The 16708-nt window shown below is 43.4% G+C and overlaps 2 protein-coding genes across 3 annotated transcripts in view; one reads left to right on the top strand and one right to left on the bottom strand.

Moving 5' to 3' along the window:
• Positions 1-459, bottom strand: part of LOC117673074 (BOS complex subunit NOMO3-like) — a 43919-nt gene extending 43460 nt beyond the window's left edge. The window contains exon 1 of one of the 2 annotated variants that reach the window (XM_060693060.2): positions 172-459. In XM_060693060.2, the coding sequence (XP_060549043.2) occupies positions 172-327 (156 nt within the window). In that variant the 5' untranslated portion in view covers positions 328-459. Of the gene's footprint in view, positions 1-151 lie in introns of both variants that reach the window. The other variant, XM_087878511.1, reaches the window with a different exon arrangement.
• A 6638-nt stretch (positions 460-7097) lies between these two features.
• ABCC6 (ATP binding cassette subfamily C member 6) overlaps positions 7098-16708 on the top strand; it is a 44199-nt gene continuing 34588 nt past the window's right edge. Inside the window, exons 1-7 of the mRNA XM_060692916.2 lie at positions 7098-7188; positions 8378-8554; positions 10234-10359; positions 11691-11828; positions 13220-13345; positions 15117-15178; positions 15971-16102. Of these exons, the coding sequence (XP_060548899.2) occupies positions 7132-7188; positions 8378-8554; positions 10234-10359; positions 11691-11828; positions 13220-13345; positions 15117-15178; positions 15971-16102 (818 nt within the window). The 5' untranslated portion in view covers positions 7098-7131. The remainder of the gene's footprint in view (positions 7189-8377; positions 8555-10233; positions 10360-11690; positions 11829-13219; positions 13346-15116; positions 15179-15970; positions 16103-16708) is intronic.

Raw genomic sequence — 16708 nt, 5'->3', positions numbered from 1 at the left:
TATATACATATATATATATATATATAAATGTAAGTACTTATATTACTTCTAATTTAACTTTTAATATTAATTTTTAACATTTTTTTAAAAAAAAATACCCTTCATCTTTCCTTTGCTCCCTCCGTCCAAGACCCCCCCCCCACTGTCCTACCTAGCAGGGCGGGCGCTCACCTCGATCAGGGAGTAATTGATCTCGACGTCGGACCTGACGAAGCCCCCGCAGCCCACCACGATGTCCTCGGAGCCCCCGGCCCCGGCCCAGAGGGCTCCGCACAGCGCCCACCACCAGCAACCCCACGCCGGCGACGACCACCGCCGCCGCAGCATCGCCGAGCCGCCCGTCGTAACACGCGGAGCAGCCACAGAAGGGCCGGCCAAGCGCTGACTCAGGAAGAGGCGAGGCGCATGCGCCCGTCCGCCCGCGCTCGATGGTTCCTTCTCAGAGGGGGACAGAGCGGCGAGACGGAAGTGAGCGCGCCGGCCAGGAAAGCAGGAGGTTTACTTTTTAGGGCCGTGCTAGGCGGGAGGCGCTTTTCGTCTCGGTTGCTTCGGAGGCTTCAAGAGAAGGGAACTTTAAAAAAAGAAAGAAAGAAAGATTTACAGAGGGGAAAGCGTTGGGCTTTTGCAATTTATGTATTTGTTTATCTGTTTATTTGTTTATTATATTTCTACAAAGCATTGGGCTTTTGCAATTTATGTATTTGTTTATCTATTTATTTATTTTTCTACAAAGTGTTGGGCTTTTGCAATTTATGTATTTGTTTATCTGTTTATTTGTTTATTATATTTCTACAAAGCATTGGGCTTTTGCAATTTATGTATTTGTTTATCTATTTATTTATTTTTCTACAAAGTGTTGGGCTTTTGCAATTTATGTATTTGTTTATCTGTTTATTTATTTTTCTTCAAAGTGTTGGGCTTTTGCAATTTATGTATTTGTTTATCTGTTTATTTATTATATTTCTACAAAGTGTTGGGCTTTTGCAATTTATTTATTTGTCTGTTTATTTGTTTATTAAATTTCTACAAAGCATTGGGCTTTTGCAATTTATGTATTTGTTTATCTATTTATTTTTCTACAAAGTGTTGGGCTTTTGCAATTTATGTATTTGTTTATCTGTTTATTTATTATATTTCTACAAAGCGTTGGGCTTTTGCAATTTATATATTTATTTGTCTGTTTATTTGTTTATTATATTTCTACAAAGCATTGGGCTTTTGCAATTTATGTATTTGTTTATCTATTTATTTATTATATTTCTACAAAGCATTGGGCTTTTGCAATTTATGTATTTGTTTATCTGATTGTTTATTATATTTCTACACCTCTCATCACATCTAAGCGACTCTGGGCGCTTTACCGATTTAGAATATCTTTATTGTCACTTTGAATGTACACTAATCGGCATGCATAAAAATGAAATTTCATTGCATACAATAAAAAGAATAAAAAGCATAAATTAAATTGATGCTTTTTATTGTTTTTTTAATTTATGAGTTAAATGTAACGAACTCTAAATAAATTAGAGTTAAAAACAAACAAACGTGAGGCATGAAAAAGTTAAGCAAGCAAAAGGAGGACCCGCAGTTTTGCTGGTTTGCAGCTTTGCTCACGTCCTGTCTTGAGTTTGCGCCGTTCAAATTTATACTGAATAGGGTGCAATTGCTCCCCTCCGCATAATATCATTGTTTGCTTAATCATGGCTTACTGTTGAAATAACTGCCGATGAATGAAATTGCAGAGCATTCAGCTAGGTTCAGGGATCGGCAACCTTAAACACTCGAAGAGCCATTTGGACCCATTTCCCACAGAAAAGAAAACACCGGGAGCCACAAAACTTGGGTGGGCGTGGCCAACTCAATGTCACTCAGTTCCACCAGTCACATGACCCCCCCCCCCAGCCACACCTACCCAGCCGGTCATTAGGGCAGAGAACCAGTTGTTAAAAATCACTGGGAATCACAAAACCCTTTTAACATCTCTCTCTCCCTCCCTCTCCCCGCTCTCCCCACCTCTCTCTCTGTATCTCTCTATGTCTCTCTGTCTCCCCCTCTCTCTGTATCTCTCTGTCTCTGCCCCGGCCGCTTCTCCATCGCCCGCCATCGCCCTTACCTTCTCAGGCCAGGCGAGGAGTGACTGGGAGGGGAGGGCGAGGGGCAGGGCCAGCCAGTGGTGGGATCACCCGACAGGGAGCCACAGCAGAGGGCCCAAAGAGCCACATGCGGCTCCGGAGCTGCAGATTGCTGACACCTGAGCTAGATTATCAGTTGAACATGGCTTACTTCCAGCTAGCTGTTCCTGAACAGAATCGATGGGCAGGGCCGATCAATAGCTGGATGTGCAGGAGCAGATAATAATGACACAGTGTTTGTGGGGAAATACACATCAAATGCGGAAGGATTTCTGAACGCGGGGTTGCTAAAAAGACCGCACTGTGCAAGTAGGCTGGGTTCATACAAGCAGCCCATTTTGTCAATTTGCAGAGTGTGGTAAACTAGAATTTATTTATTTATTTATTTTAATTTGATTTATATGCCGCCCTTCTCCGGAGACTCAGGGCGGCTTACAATGCGTTAAGCAATAGCCTTCATACTTTCGTATGTTTATACAAAGTCAGCTTATTGCCCCCACAAACTGGGTCCTCTATTTACCCACCTTAGAAAGGATGGAAGGCTGAGTCGACCTTGAGCCTGGTGAGATTCGAACTTACAGTAATTGCAGACAGCTGGATGTTAAATGGTGCCTTTTTAGGAGGCATTAGCCTCCTACTCCACTTAGGCTCCTGATAATCAAGTAAGTTGTGTTCACAACGGGGATGTTGTAATCCAATGAATTGTGTTGGCATTGCAACAAACTGATCCCTAGGATGATGTGAAGCTTCATGATGTCAACACCACAAAGGTTGCATTGTGGTTCTGAAGTCCTTGCATCAGGGGTGCTTGCTTTGCTTGCTTGCTTTTTTTAATTTATATGCCGCCCTTCTCCGGAGACTCAGGGCGGCTTACAAGGCGTTAAGCAATAGCCTTCATACTTTTGTATATTTATACAAAGTCAGCTTATTGCCCCCACAATCCGGGTCCTCATTTCACCTACCTTTGAAAGGATGGAAGGCTGAGTCAACCTTGAGCCTGGCGAGAATTGAACTTGCAGTAATTGCAGTAATTGGAAGCAGCAGATGTTAATCTGTTAATAACAGTGCTTTAGTCCACTGTACTAAAACCAGCAGGTTCTGACAGGTTCTGGAGAACTGGTAGTGGAAATTTTAAGTAGTGTGGCGAACTGGCAAATACCACCTCTGGCTGGCTCCAGAGTGGGGAGAGAATGGAGATTTTGCAGTATCCTTCCCCTGGAGTGGGGAGGGAATGGGGATTTTGCAGTATCCTTCCCCTGCCACGCCCACCAAGTCACGCCCACAGAACCAGTAGTAAAAAAAATTGGATTTCACCACTGCCTTGCATCTATGACAAATATATCCTGTGACCCATATTTGTCATGACATCTACACGGTTGTGTTATTTGACCATCCACAGCCCTTTACTGGGTGAAATTCACAACACAATTGACCACACACACACACACACAAACCTATGCATGTTTATTATTTCTATAAAGAACTCACCATCTCCTGGTGATTGGCCCAAGATCACCCAGCTGGCTTTCATGCCTTAGATGGGACTAGAACTCACCATCTCCTGGTGATTGGCTCAAGATCACCCAGCTGGCTTTCATGCCTTAGATGGGACTAGAACTCACCATCTCCTGGTGATTGGCCCAAGGTCACCCAGCTGGCTTTCATGCCTTAGATGGGACTAGAACTCACCATCTCCTGGTGATTGGCTCAAGATCACCCAGCTGGCTTTCATGCCTTAGATGGGACTAGAACTCACCTTCTCCTGGTGATTGGCTCAAGATCACCCAGCTGGCTTTCATGCCTTAGATGGGACTAGAACTCACCATCTCCTGGTGATTGGCCCAAGATCACCCAGCTGGCTTTCATGCCTTAGATGGGACTAGAACTCACCATCTCCTGGTGATTGGCCCAAGGTCACCCAGCTGGCTTTCATGCCTTAGATGGGACTAGAACTCACCATCTCCTGGTGATTGGCCCAAGGTCACCCAGCTGGCTTTCATGCCTTAGATGGGACTAGAACTCACCATCTCCTGGTGATTGGCCCAAGGTCACCCAGCTGGCTTTCATGCCTTAGATGGGACTAGAACTCACCTTCTCCTGGTGATTGGCCCAAGATCACCCAGCTGGCTTTCATGCCTAAGGCGGGTCTAGAACTCACCATCTCCTGGTGATTGGCTCAAGATCACCCAGCTGGCTTTCATGCCTTAGATGGGACTAGAACTCACCATCTCCTGGTGATTGGCCCAAGGTCACCCAGCTGGCTTTCATGCCTTAGATGGGACTAGAACTCACCATCTCCTGGTGATTGGCCCAAGGTCACCCAGCTGGCTTTCATGCCTTAGATGGGACTAGAACTCACCTTCTCCTGGTGATTGGCCCAAGATCACCCAGCTGGCTTTCATGCCTAAGGCAGGACTAGAACTCACCATCTCCTGGTGATTGGCCCAAGGTCACGCAGCTGGCTTTCATGCCTTAGATGGGACTAGAACTCACCTTCTCCTGGTTTCTAGTCTAGTTTAGTGCCTTCACCACGAGACCAAACTGGTTCTTAATAGCCACACACATGGCTGAGAGAGATTTACTAGCACAAACTTATTTGAATCTGGGTTTTCCTGCCATAGTTTTGGTACAACCACCATTTCTTATCGATGTTCAGTTCAACAGAAAGAAAAATGGGGAACCTCCTTGTCCTTTTTCAGACCTTCCAATGTCTCAGCCAGATGCTGACTCTAACAGGATTTACATTCTCAGCACACATGGTTGATTTATCAACTAAAGCAGGTATCTAAGCCCTGGCATTGATCCTAGGCTGCTTTTCAATTTAAGAGAATCATTTACCAGTCTGGTTTATTGATTAGTTTATACCAAGCCAGGCATCTCTAACCTTCAGTGGACTTTACTACTAAATTCCCGAAGCACTCTTTGTTTAAAACAGCCCATCCCCACAAATGCCCTTCAGTGTGCTTTATTTAATTTGCGTTTCTGGTTTCCAATAATACCACCACCACCCCACTCCCTGTATATTGTAAGCCAAGATTTAGAACTGAACCATTGTGGTTTATTTAACAAAACATGATTAGAGAAATCAGGCCTCCTTACAGTGAGGGAATCTGTCTAAGGTGCAGAGAAGATGATTAGGGGACTGGAGGCTAAAACATATGAAGAAGGGTTGCAGGAACTGGGTAGGTCTAGTTTGATGAAAAGAAGGACTAGGAGAGACATGATAACAGTCTTCCGATATCTCAGGGGTTGGCCCAAACAAGAGGGAGTCAAGCCAGGGATGAAATCCAGCAGGTTCTGACAGGTTCTGGAGAACCAGTAGCGGAAATTTTGAGCAGTTCAGGGAACCGGTAGTGGAAATTTTGAGTAGTTCGGAGAACTGGCAAATACCACCTCTGGCTGGCCCTAAAGTGGGGTGGGAATGGAGATTTTGCAATATCCTTTTCTCAGGAGTGGGGTGGGAATGGAGATTTTGCAATATCCTTCTCTCAGGAGTGGGGTGGGAACGGAGATTTTGCAGTATCCTTCTCCTGCCATGCCCACCAAGCCACACCATGCCCAGAGAACCGGTAGTAATAAAATGTGGATTTCACCACTAAGTCAAGCTATTCTCCAAAGCACCTGAGGGCAGGACAAGAAGCAATGGGTGGAAACTAATCAAGGAGAGAAGCAACTTAGAACAGAAATTTCCTGACAGTCAGAACAATTAATCAGTGGAACAACTTGCCTCCAGAAGTTGTGAATGCTCCAACACTGGAAGTTTTTAAGAAGATGTTGGATAACCATTTGTCTGAAGTGGTGTAGGGTTTCCTGCCTAAGCAGGGGGTTGGACTAGAAGACCTCCAAGGTCCTTTCCAACTCTGTTATTCTATTCTGTTCTATTCTGTTCTATTCTATTCTATTCTATTCTATTCTATTCTATTCTATTCTATTCTATTCTATTCTATTCTATTCTATTCTATTCTATTCTATTCTATTCCAAGGTGAACTGGATTTTTCAAGTTCTAGTTGACATTCTTGCCATAGGCTTCAGAAACAGCGTTAATAGAACTCTGCCCATAGTGAATTTAGCATGAACATCTATTTTGTAGACCAGCTGCAACTGGTCATGCTTTCCTCCATATTTGATCTATGGATTTGTTTTTTTACCTGTGGTAGAGGAGGAACTCTGGATGCCGAGACACCAAAAAGGGTGCGGAGAAGATCAACAAAAGATGATTAGGGGCCTGGAGGCTAAACCATACGATGAACGGTTGTGGGAACTGAGTATGTTTAATCTAATGTAGAAAAGGATGAGGGGTGATATGACAGCAGTCTTCTGATACTTGAGAGGCTGTGAGAGTGAAGATTGTTGTTGTTAGTCGCAAAGTCGTGTCCGACCCATCGTGACTCCATGGACAACGTTCCCCCAGGCCTTCCTGTCCTCTACCATCCTCTGGAGTCCATTTAAGCTCACGCCGACTGCTTCAGTGACTCCATCCAGCCACCTCGTTCTCTGCCGTCCCCTTCTTCTTTTGCCCTCCATCGTTCCCACCCCACTCCTGGGACCAGCCAGAGATGGTATTTGCGGGAAGCATTAGACAGTGAAGATAGGGTAGACTTATTCTCCAAAGCAGCTGAGGGCAGGACAAGAAGTAACGGATGGAAGCATATCAAAGAGACACCCAACCTGGAACTAAGGAGAAATATCCTAACGAGAACAATTAATCAGTGGAACAGCTTGCCTCCAGAAGTTGTGGGTGCACCCATCACCAGAGGTCTTTTTAAATAAGAGATTGGACAACCATTTGTCCAGAACGGAATGGGTTCGTCTGCTCAAGTAGGGGGGTTGGACTAGAAGACCTCTAAGATCCTTTCCCAACCCTGTTATTCTATGTTCTAAATCCCCACCCCCTGGAAGGGGCAGAACTCCACATGGAACCAAAGAAGATAAATATCGCAGAATGACAACAGGCAGAAATCAGATCTGCACAAGACAGAAGCCTCATCCACTGATACGATGACCTGGGTGCATGGGTTATGTCGTTCTCAGCAGAACCCAACAGCTGGATTGGGGGTGAGCAAAAAGCAGTTCTCCTTTCTGGCTGTTGATAGATATATATGGGTTTCACTGTGGGTAAATTGAACATGCGTAGACACTGGATAAGTCTGGCCCAAGCGACGGGCAATGAGCATTGTGCCCTGTTCATTTTCCACGTACAAATTTATGCATCCCCACTCACCGGTAAGAGACTCCGTCCATCTGTTTCTCTTTCTTTATTCAAGCTTATTTTTTCTTCTTTCAATTCTTATTTCCTAGTTCCTTCCTCAAGTCAGATTTGGAGGTAAGTAACAGAACAGAAGGTGGCTCAGTGGCTAAGATGCTGAGCTTGTTGATCGAAAGGTCGGCAGTTCAGCGGTTCGAATCCCTAGTGCCGCGTAATGGGGTGAGCGCCCGTTCCTTGTCCCAGCTTCTGCCAACCTAGCAGTTCGAAAGCAGGTAAAAAATGCAAGTAGAAAAAATAGGGACCACTTTTGGTGGGAAGGGAACAGCGTTCCATGCGCCTTTGGCGTTGAGTCATGCCCGCCACATGACCACGGAGACGTCTTCGGACAGCGCTGGCTCTTCAGCTTTGAAACGGAGATGTGTACCGCCCTCTAGAGTTGGGAACGACGAGCACATATGTGCGAGGGGAACCTTTACCTTTAACAGAACGGAAAACCGATCTGGGGAACGGTGAAACTGTGCCTTTGAGACTGGATGCAAGAGAGGAGGGGAAAAATAATAAAAAATCAAGAAACTTTGGACTTCTGGACGTTCTTCAAAAATGCTTTCTGGCTAAAACTGGGAAAGAGGAGGAGTTGGAGGACATTATCAAGAGAGACAGAACTCAGAAGGATTCCTGCGGTGAACAAAAACAGGAAACAGATGGAAACTGCAAATGTTGTAATAAAAAGGGGACCTAATAGTTCCTTAACCAAGAAAATTAGGAGAAAAGAGCCTGGATGTTTGACCATTTAAATGTACTCCGTAGGTCTTATCTGAAAAAAAAAAAAGTGTAATTTTCCCGCATTGCTTTTGAACTTTTCTGTTAAGAAATGTCCTTCTTTGGGTTTTAAGTCCGTTGGTGTTTTGAAATTGGTTGAACTGGTTGAACTGCTTTATTAATAGCCTTTGTGGGTGGAAGCTAGCTAGACAAATACAGAGTACACGTTTGGAGCTCAGCAGTTGTGATTTTGCAGTTTGTGATCTTGTGTTTTCGTAGAACGGGAATCAGACACGGGGGATGGATCTCCGATGGTTAGCAGCCTGTTTCCAAAACACCATTGCAGTTTGGATCCCTTGCATCTATCTATGGATTTCTTTCCCCTTCTATTATTTTTACCTTCAGAAAAACCGCAGGGGATATATCAGGATGTCGGCTGTCTTCAAAGCAAAAATGGTAAGGTTCAAATCCGGAAGAAGGATTCCAGCCATCCATAAAATAAACAATGACGGATTCTTTGTTTGTTTGTTCCATTTCAAGGGGTTCCCATTTCAGTCAATGAGTCTGGATGGCTTACCGTTCATAAAATATATTACAATTAAAAAAATTTAAAAAAAAAAACATTTTAAAACATAAACAGTGAAACTGGTAAAAACATCTAATTCAATCTAATTGTGGTTAAACATCAGTGGTGGAATTCAATTTTTTTTACTACCTATTCTGTGGGCGTGGCTTGGTGGGCATGGCTTGGTGGGCGTGGCTGGGGAAGGATACTGCAAAATCCCCATTCCCTCCCTTCTTCTGGGGGAAGGATATTGCAAAATCTCCATTCCCACCCCACTCCAGGAGAAGGATATTGCAAAATCCCCATTCCCTCCCTCCTCCTGGGGGAAGGATATTGCAAAATCTCCATTCCCACCCCATTCCAGGGGAAGGATATTGCAAAATCCCCATTCCCTCCCTCCTCCTGGGGGAAGGATATTGCAAAATCTCCATTCCCACTCCCTCTGGCGCCAGCCAGAGGTGGTATTTGCCGGTTCTCTGAACTACTCAAAATTTCCACTACCGGTTCTCCAGAACCTGTCAGAACCTGCTGAATTTCACCCCTGTTAAACATCCAATGAATCCATTTGTGGTTATTATCCTTATTCTGTTCTCTTTCCACCTAGAGTGGTCAAGCACAAATAAGAATGATAAAGCGGTAGAAGTATAGTTTAAAATACAGCTAATCCTCGACTTACGAATTGGGACCAGAATTTCCATTGCTTAAGCAAGGCAGTTGCTCAGTGACTCGCGTTGGACTTCACAACCTCTTGGCCGCAGTCGTTGAGCAAACCACTGCCGTTGCTAAGTGAATCATGTGGCAATTAAGTGAATCTGGATTCACTTGCTTGTTGGAAGCAAGATGGAAAGTCACAAATGGCAATTGGATGACTCCTGAAACCCTACAACTGTTTATAAATACGTGATGCAGTGGTGAAATCTGAACCGGTTTGCTACCGGTTTGCTGGCAGCGCATGTGCAATGTGTGCCAAATGCGCACACTGCACACCAAACACACACAGCACACATGCATGTGTGGTATGGGCCAAAAGGAGGCTTGGGAAGGTAAGTAGAACAGCGAGGGGGGGATCAGCTGTGCCGCACGATTTAGCTTTGCTAGAAAGCAGGATTTCCTGCTTTCTAGCAAAGCTAAACCGCGCAGCACAGCTGATCGTCAGAAATACTGGTTCAGAGGAACCAATAGCTTTTTTTAACTACCGGTTCAACTGAACCGGTAGCTTTTTAAACTATCGGTTCAACTGAACCGGTAGGTTTTTTTTTACTACAAGTTCGCCCGAACCGGTCGTTTTTATCACTACCGGTTTACCCGAACCGGAGCAAACCGGTAGCATTTCACCCCTGACGTGATGGTTCCCAAACACGTGAATTTTGATTACATGGCCATTGGGATGCTACAATGGTTAAGTTTGAGGATTGGTTGTAAGTCACTTTCCCCAGTGCCCTTGTAGTTTCCAGCGGTCGCTAAACGAATGATTGTAAGTTAAGGACTCTCTGTAATGATAACTATGTAACAACGTTGGAAACAATTGGATCTCAAATTTTTCTGACTGTGCCCTTTTCTGTTTTGTTAGATTCTTGGCTTCGTCTTGTTAGTGCTGTGTTTCTCCATCATCTTGTACCTCCTGTGGGAAGCTAACCGAGGGGTTTCACCAGCACCCGGGCTCATCATTAGCCCTACAATTCAACTGGTCACCATGGTGAGAACAATTCGTTTGTCTCTATTTGTCCCACACGCTTCTTTGCTTTAGAACTTATGATCACCTGAAGGAGAAACTTGATATTATTAACCATAATGCCGGCAATTTCCGTTACCCCGGTGCGCCTTGCCCAATTAGAATCCAAGCCAGAAAGGACTACTTCCGTTTTTACTTGGAAACCGTTTCTGGACTTTGTGCTTGAGGCGGAAAAAAAATGAAACTTTGATTTGGGGTTTTACTGACTAGATAGATTTGTTGTTATACAAATGGCTAGTTTATACTATTTTGTAAAAGTAAAAAGTTGAGGCTTGGTGTTATTATTTTATTTTACTGCACCAGAGTCAGAAGTCAATACCTTTTTTCCCCTCCTTTTTTTCTTTCCTTCTCCTCTCCCCTTTCCCTCTTTTATTTTTCCTATTTGCTTTTGTATTTTATATTATAAACAAATAAAAAAACGGAGTTTAAAAAAAAGAATCCAAGCCAGAAAGGTGGTTGAATATCTCTTTATTTATGCGTAAACAAGGAGAGGCACTCCACAAATAATAAGCGAGCAAAAAAAAAAACCTTTAAAAGGTAGAAAACCATCTGAAGTTTCATAGAATAGAATAATAGAGTAGAGTAGAGTAGAGTAGAGTAGAGTAGAGTAGAGTAGAGTAGAGTAGAGTAGAGTAGAGTAGAGTAGAGTAGAGGAGTAGAGTAGAGTAGAGTAGAGTAGAATAAAATAAAATAAAATAAAATAAAATAAAATAAAATAAAATAAAATAAAATAAAATAAAATAAAACAGAACAGAACAGAACAGAACAGAACAGAACAGAACAGAACAGAACAGAACAGAACAGAATAGAATAGAATAAGGAAAGAATAGAATAGAATAGAATAGAATAGAATAGAATAGAATAGAATAGAATAGAATAGAATAGAATAAGGAAAGAATAGAATAGAATAGAATAGAATAGAATAGAATAGAATAGAATAGAATAGAATAGAATAGAATAGAATAGAATAGAATAACAGATTTAGAAGGGACCTTGGAGGTCTTCTAGTCCAACCCCCTGCTTAGGCAGGAAACCCTACACCACTACAGACAAATGGTTATCCTACCTCTTCTTAAAAACTTCCAGTGTTGATGCATTCACAAGTTCTGGAGGCAAATTGTTCCACTGATTAATTGTTGTAAGAGAAACCGCTTGACTTTATGTGAAATACCTTCGTTGGGGAATATTCTGGAGCCCTGCATTCTCCATGGTTGATCTCTGGTTCCTCAAAAGCCGATTGGAATCCAATCGTATTTCACATAGGCTTTATATTTAATATTTCTCTTCCATTTTAGGTCCTCGTGGTTTTTCTCACCCAGATGGAACGGATGAAAGGGGTCCAATCTTCGGGCGTCTTGATGGTCTTTTGGCTCCTGTCTCTCCTCTCTTCTAGTGTCTCTTCCAGCTTCAAATTGCACCAAGCAATGGAAGGCGTAAGTCTACCTTGGGAGGTAGTCCAGAAAGAAGCACAACAACACAGGTGGTCCTCGACTTACGACCAGAATTGAGGCCAGGATTTCCATTCTTAAGCAAAGCGGTTGTTAAATGAGCCATACCTAAGTTTATAGCAACAAAATCTTAAGAGTTTGAAAGTGCAGGTGGTCCTCGACTTATGACCGCAATCGAGCCCAAAATGTAAGTCGTTAAGTGGAACATTTGTTAAGTGAGGTTTGCCCCCATTTTACGACCTTTCTAAGCACAGCTGTTCAGTGAATCGTTGCAGTTGTTAAATCAGTCGCACGGTTGTTCCTGTAAGTCAATCTGGTTTCCTCGTTGACTTTGATTGTCACAAAAGGGGATCAGGTGACCCCAGGGACACGGCAACCATCATAAGTATGAATCAGTTGTCAAGCATCCGAATGTAAATCACATGCCCATGGAGATGCCGCAACGGACGTAAGTGTGAAAAATGGTCGTAAGTCACATTTTTCAGTGCCATCGTAACTTTGAGTGGTCACTAAAAATGAACTGTTGTAAATCGAGGACTACCTGTATGTCTCTCCCCTCTCCCCTTTACAGTCCAAGAAACTAGGGAGGGTTTCTTTTGAGATGTTTACCACTTCCCATTCCTTCTGAGGGCTCAGCTGCCTCTTATCTAACCATTGACTAGTCTGCAGCTCTTCCTTCTGTGTACCCAAAGTCATGGCCATAGATCACTACAGGCAGGGGTGGGTCCTAAAATTTTTTACTACCGGTTCTGTGGGCATGGCTTATTTTGTGGGCATAGCTTGGTGGGGGGGTAATGTGACTGGGTAGGCATGGCCAACTTTTTTTTTTTTTTTACTTTTAAAACCATTTTTTGTACAACCTTAAGAGGTTGCAGAAAAAATGCTTTTAAAAGCCTCTGACGATCAGGCAACTCAGCTGGGATCGCCAGAGGCTTTTAAAGGCATTTTTTTTTCCTACAACCTCTTCGGCTGAAGTGGTTGCAGAAAAAAATGCTTTTGGAAGCCTCTGACGATCCCAGCTGAGCCACGCGATCATCAGAGGCTTTTTTTTTTACTTTTAAAAGCATTTTTTCAGCTGAAGAGGTTGTAGAAAAAATGCTTTTAAAAGTTAAAAAAAAAGCCTCTGATGACGTAGGTGGGGTAAGTGAGTGGCGACCGGGCCGGGGATTGGTTCAGGGGCATGGCCAGCCAATGTTATTACCGGTTCTCCGAACTACTACAAATTTTTATTACCGGTTCTTGTGAACCGGTGCGAACCGGGAGCAACCCACCACTGACAACAGGGTTATTAACAGAGAGATATATGCAATTGGTGGTCATTACAAAAATAGGAACGGTGGCAGACTTTCAATTTAAACTTTTTTTTTTTAACACAGGGATTCCACAAACAGCCTTTTCAGCATCTGACTTCATACATTTACTTTGCTCTGGTTTTATCGGAACTGGTGTTGTGCTGTTTTACGGATCCCCCACCTTTCTTTTCCAAAATTAGCAGTGACTCAGTAAGTAGATGAATTTTGAATTGTTCCTTTATAGAGCTTGGAATAGATTTTAGTCTCGTTGGTACATTTGAAAGATTCTAGACCCGTGATGACGAACCTAGGGCACGCGTGCCCAAAGCGGCACGCAAAGCCATGTTGCTCGGCACGCGCAGCCTTGCCTGTTTGTCTTCTGGGTTTCTGGCCCACATGCGCACGTGACAATCAGCTGTCCTTCGCGCACGCGGCAGTGCCGAAAACTGGTGTACACATGTGCACCAGCCAACGGATTGTCAGGTACGTATGCGCGCGAGAACCCGGAAGTTTGGCTTTCCCGGAGCGCAGTGTCGATAGGAGCACTCACACATGTGCTAGACGTTTCCGCGCGGGTTCGCCATCACTGTTCTAGACCTTAGCATTTATAACAGAAGGACTGATGAGTTCTTTCCGAGCTTTCTCTTTCCCGCCCTCTCTCCCCCCTCTCCCTCCCCCCCTCAATAGATTTTAAAAGGTTGAATTTGTTGTTATTTTCAGTATTTCCAAATCTCATCATCTTAACATCCATTCCTTATACAACAAAAATGTGTAAAAATGACTGTGGAGTAAATGCTGAGCTCGGGGTGGTTTGAAAATTCCAGTCAAAGCAAGATTCATCTTAAACGCACCCAGCTAGCAGTCCATTGACTATTCAGATTGCATTAAGTCTGTTCAAAGTTATGTTGAATCAACGCATTACAAAAAAGATGTTGGGACTTTAGAAAAAAAAATGCAGAGAATAACAGCTAAGAAGATTAAAGGCCTGGAGGCTAAGGCATATGAAGAACAGTTGCAGAAATTGGGTATGGCTAGTCTAGTGGGACATGGTGGCTCAGTGGCTAAGACGCTGAGCTTGTCGATTGAAAGGTCGGCAGTTCAGCGGTTTGAATCCCTAGTGCCGTGTAAACGGGGTGAGCTCCTGTGACTTGTCCCAGCTTCTGCCAACCTAGCAGTTCGAAAGCACGTAAAAAATGCAAGTAGAAAAATAGAGACCACCTTTGGTGGGAAGGGAACAGCGTTCCGTGCACCTTTGGCATTGAGTCATGCCGGCCACATGACCATGGAGACATCTTCGGCAGCACTGGCTCTTCGGCTTTGAAACGGAGATGAGCACCACCCCCTAGAGTCGGGAACGGCTAGCACATATGTGCAAGGGGAACCTTTACCTTTAGTCTAATGAAAAGAAGGACTAGGAGTGACATGATAGCAGTATTCCAGGATTGGAGGGGCTACTACAAACAAGAGAAGGTTAACCTATTTTCCAGAGCACCAGAAGGCAAGACAAGAAACAATGGATGGAAACTAATCAAGGAGAGAAGCAACCTGGAATTAATGAGAAACTTCCTAACAGTGAGGACAATTAACCAGTGGAACAGCTTGCCTCCAGAAGTTGTTGGTACTTCAACACTGGAGGTTTTAAGAAGAGACTAGATAGTCACTTGTCTGAAATAATATAGGGTCTCTTGCTTGAGCAGAGGGTTGGATTAGAAGTCCTCCAAGGCCTTCTTGTTGATTGATTGATTGATTGATTGATTGATTGATTGATTGAATCCAATCTGAAGGGATATCATAGACTGCTTTGAAGATGAATTTTGAAGATAGGTTTGAAGAGCCATTGAAATTTCTATTGAATCTCTTGGTAATTCAAGAGATTGCCTAAAATATCCAAGAATTTGCTTTATCCAACTGTTTACAGCTATTGTTCTCTGCATTGATGAATGCAGATTTGACAATTGTCCTTTTCTTTCAACATTCGCAGAATCCTTGTCCTGAATCCGGAGCCTCGTTTGTTTCCAAAATCACATTCTGGTGGTTTGCTCGGTAAGAATTCAAACAATATTGCCCCTGGCTTTTAAACAACAAGCGATGGCTGTCTGATCCATCTGTTCGACTGGGCAAGATATTTTGCCGAGCCTTTTCCCCTCTCCAAGTTAAAGCCAGGCTGTCTTCTGCTGTTAATCAAAGCTGCTCTCGGAACCCAACGTCATTACGGGGAGTTGACAGTTAATATTATGCCTCTGCAGAGAGGCAGTTTGCAGAGAAATCTGGGCCTTAAATTAAGGAGCTGCAGCCAAAAAAACTACGGTTTTTATTTTTTTTCTTTTTATGGCCGAAAGAGCCCAAGAACACGGTGCAGATATAATTTCAACATTTGACCGAAGGTAAACAAGAGAAATGTTCCATGGTACTCCAATGCATCTTGCACTTTTGATAACCAAAGCATTGCAATTGTCAGGGTTCCAGTGGATGCCCTAATTAAATCATGAGCCTCAAGCCAAACTTCAAAAGAAATCCAGTTATTTATTAGGAGCTTCATCTCCGCACGTTCCCAAATGAAGCCAGCTCTGACCCCACTTAATTTACAGCCCCAATCATGACCCTGTTTCCCCCCTCCACTCAGAGTGTGTCATCAATCACATTCACCAACGGAGCAATTTCGAGGCTTATAGAGATCACTCCCCTCCAGCCACCGTAGGTAACCCTGGGAGACAGCCTTGAGAAAGATATGTCTGAAATGTACTCCTGTCTTTGGCTGCCCGAACCGGAGCAAACTGGTAGCATTTCACCCCTGCATTTTTTCCTGTTTTGTGATTTATTTTTTATTTTCTACAGGCTGATCTGGAAAGGCTACTGGGCTCCATTACAGCCAGAAGACCTGTGGTCACTAGCAAAAGAGAACTCCTCTGAAGAAATCATGGACAAGGTCAAAGATGCTTGGGATAAACGTTGTCCAAAAACTGAACAGTAAGTTCCTCGAGTTTATGTCCATTTTTCTTGCTTCCCCTATCTATTTAGGAAATCTGCAGGTAATCCTCAACTTACAACCATTTGTAGAGCGACCGTTTGAAATTACAATGGCACTGAACAAGTGACTTACGACTGGTCCTTGCACTTACAACCGTTGCAGCATCTCCATCATCAATAAAATTCAGATTCTTGGCAACCAGCAGTTTGAAACCCAACGAAAAATATAATGAAATATAAGAAAGCCGGCCTTGTCACTGCGTTTTTGTATTTACCAGCTGAGCTCATATTTCTGGACTGTCAGACTTTCCGTAGCTTGCCAAGTCCTTATCAGTAACTGATACTACGCGTGTCCGCATTCTTTTCTTTCTACTTCTCACTTTTCTTTGTTCTCTTGCCAGGAGAGGTCCGGCTGCAGAGAGGTGGCCGGCAGGAACGTTGCCAAAATGTAATTATTTAGATAGTTAGATGTTTTATTTTCTTTATAACAAATAAATGAGTTTAATTAGAAAAATATACCTTCGGGGTTTATTTTCTTACAAAAGTATACACAAGGAAAATGCCACGATCCACGTCTCTAAATCAAGGTGCGATTACCCAAAAGCA

Source organism: Pantherophis guttatus, chromosome 14, assembly GCF_059756535.1.
Source record: "Pantherophis guttatus breed Tessera chromosome 14, ASM5975653v1, whole genome shotgun sequence".
Taxonomy (NCBI): Eukaryota; Metazoa; Chordata; class Lepidosauria; order Squamata; family Colubridae; genus Pantherophis; species Pantherophis guttatus.
The sequence above is the reverse complement of the archived record's forward strand: the minus strand, read 5'-3'. Positions and strand labels throughout refer to the sequence as shown.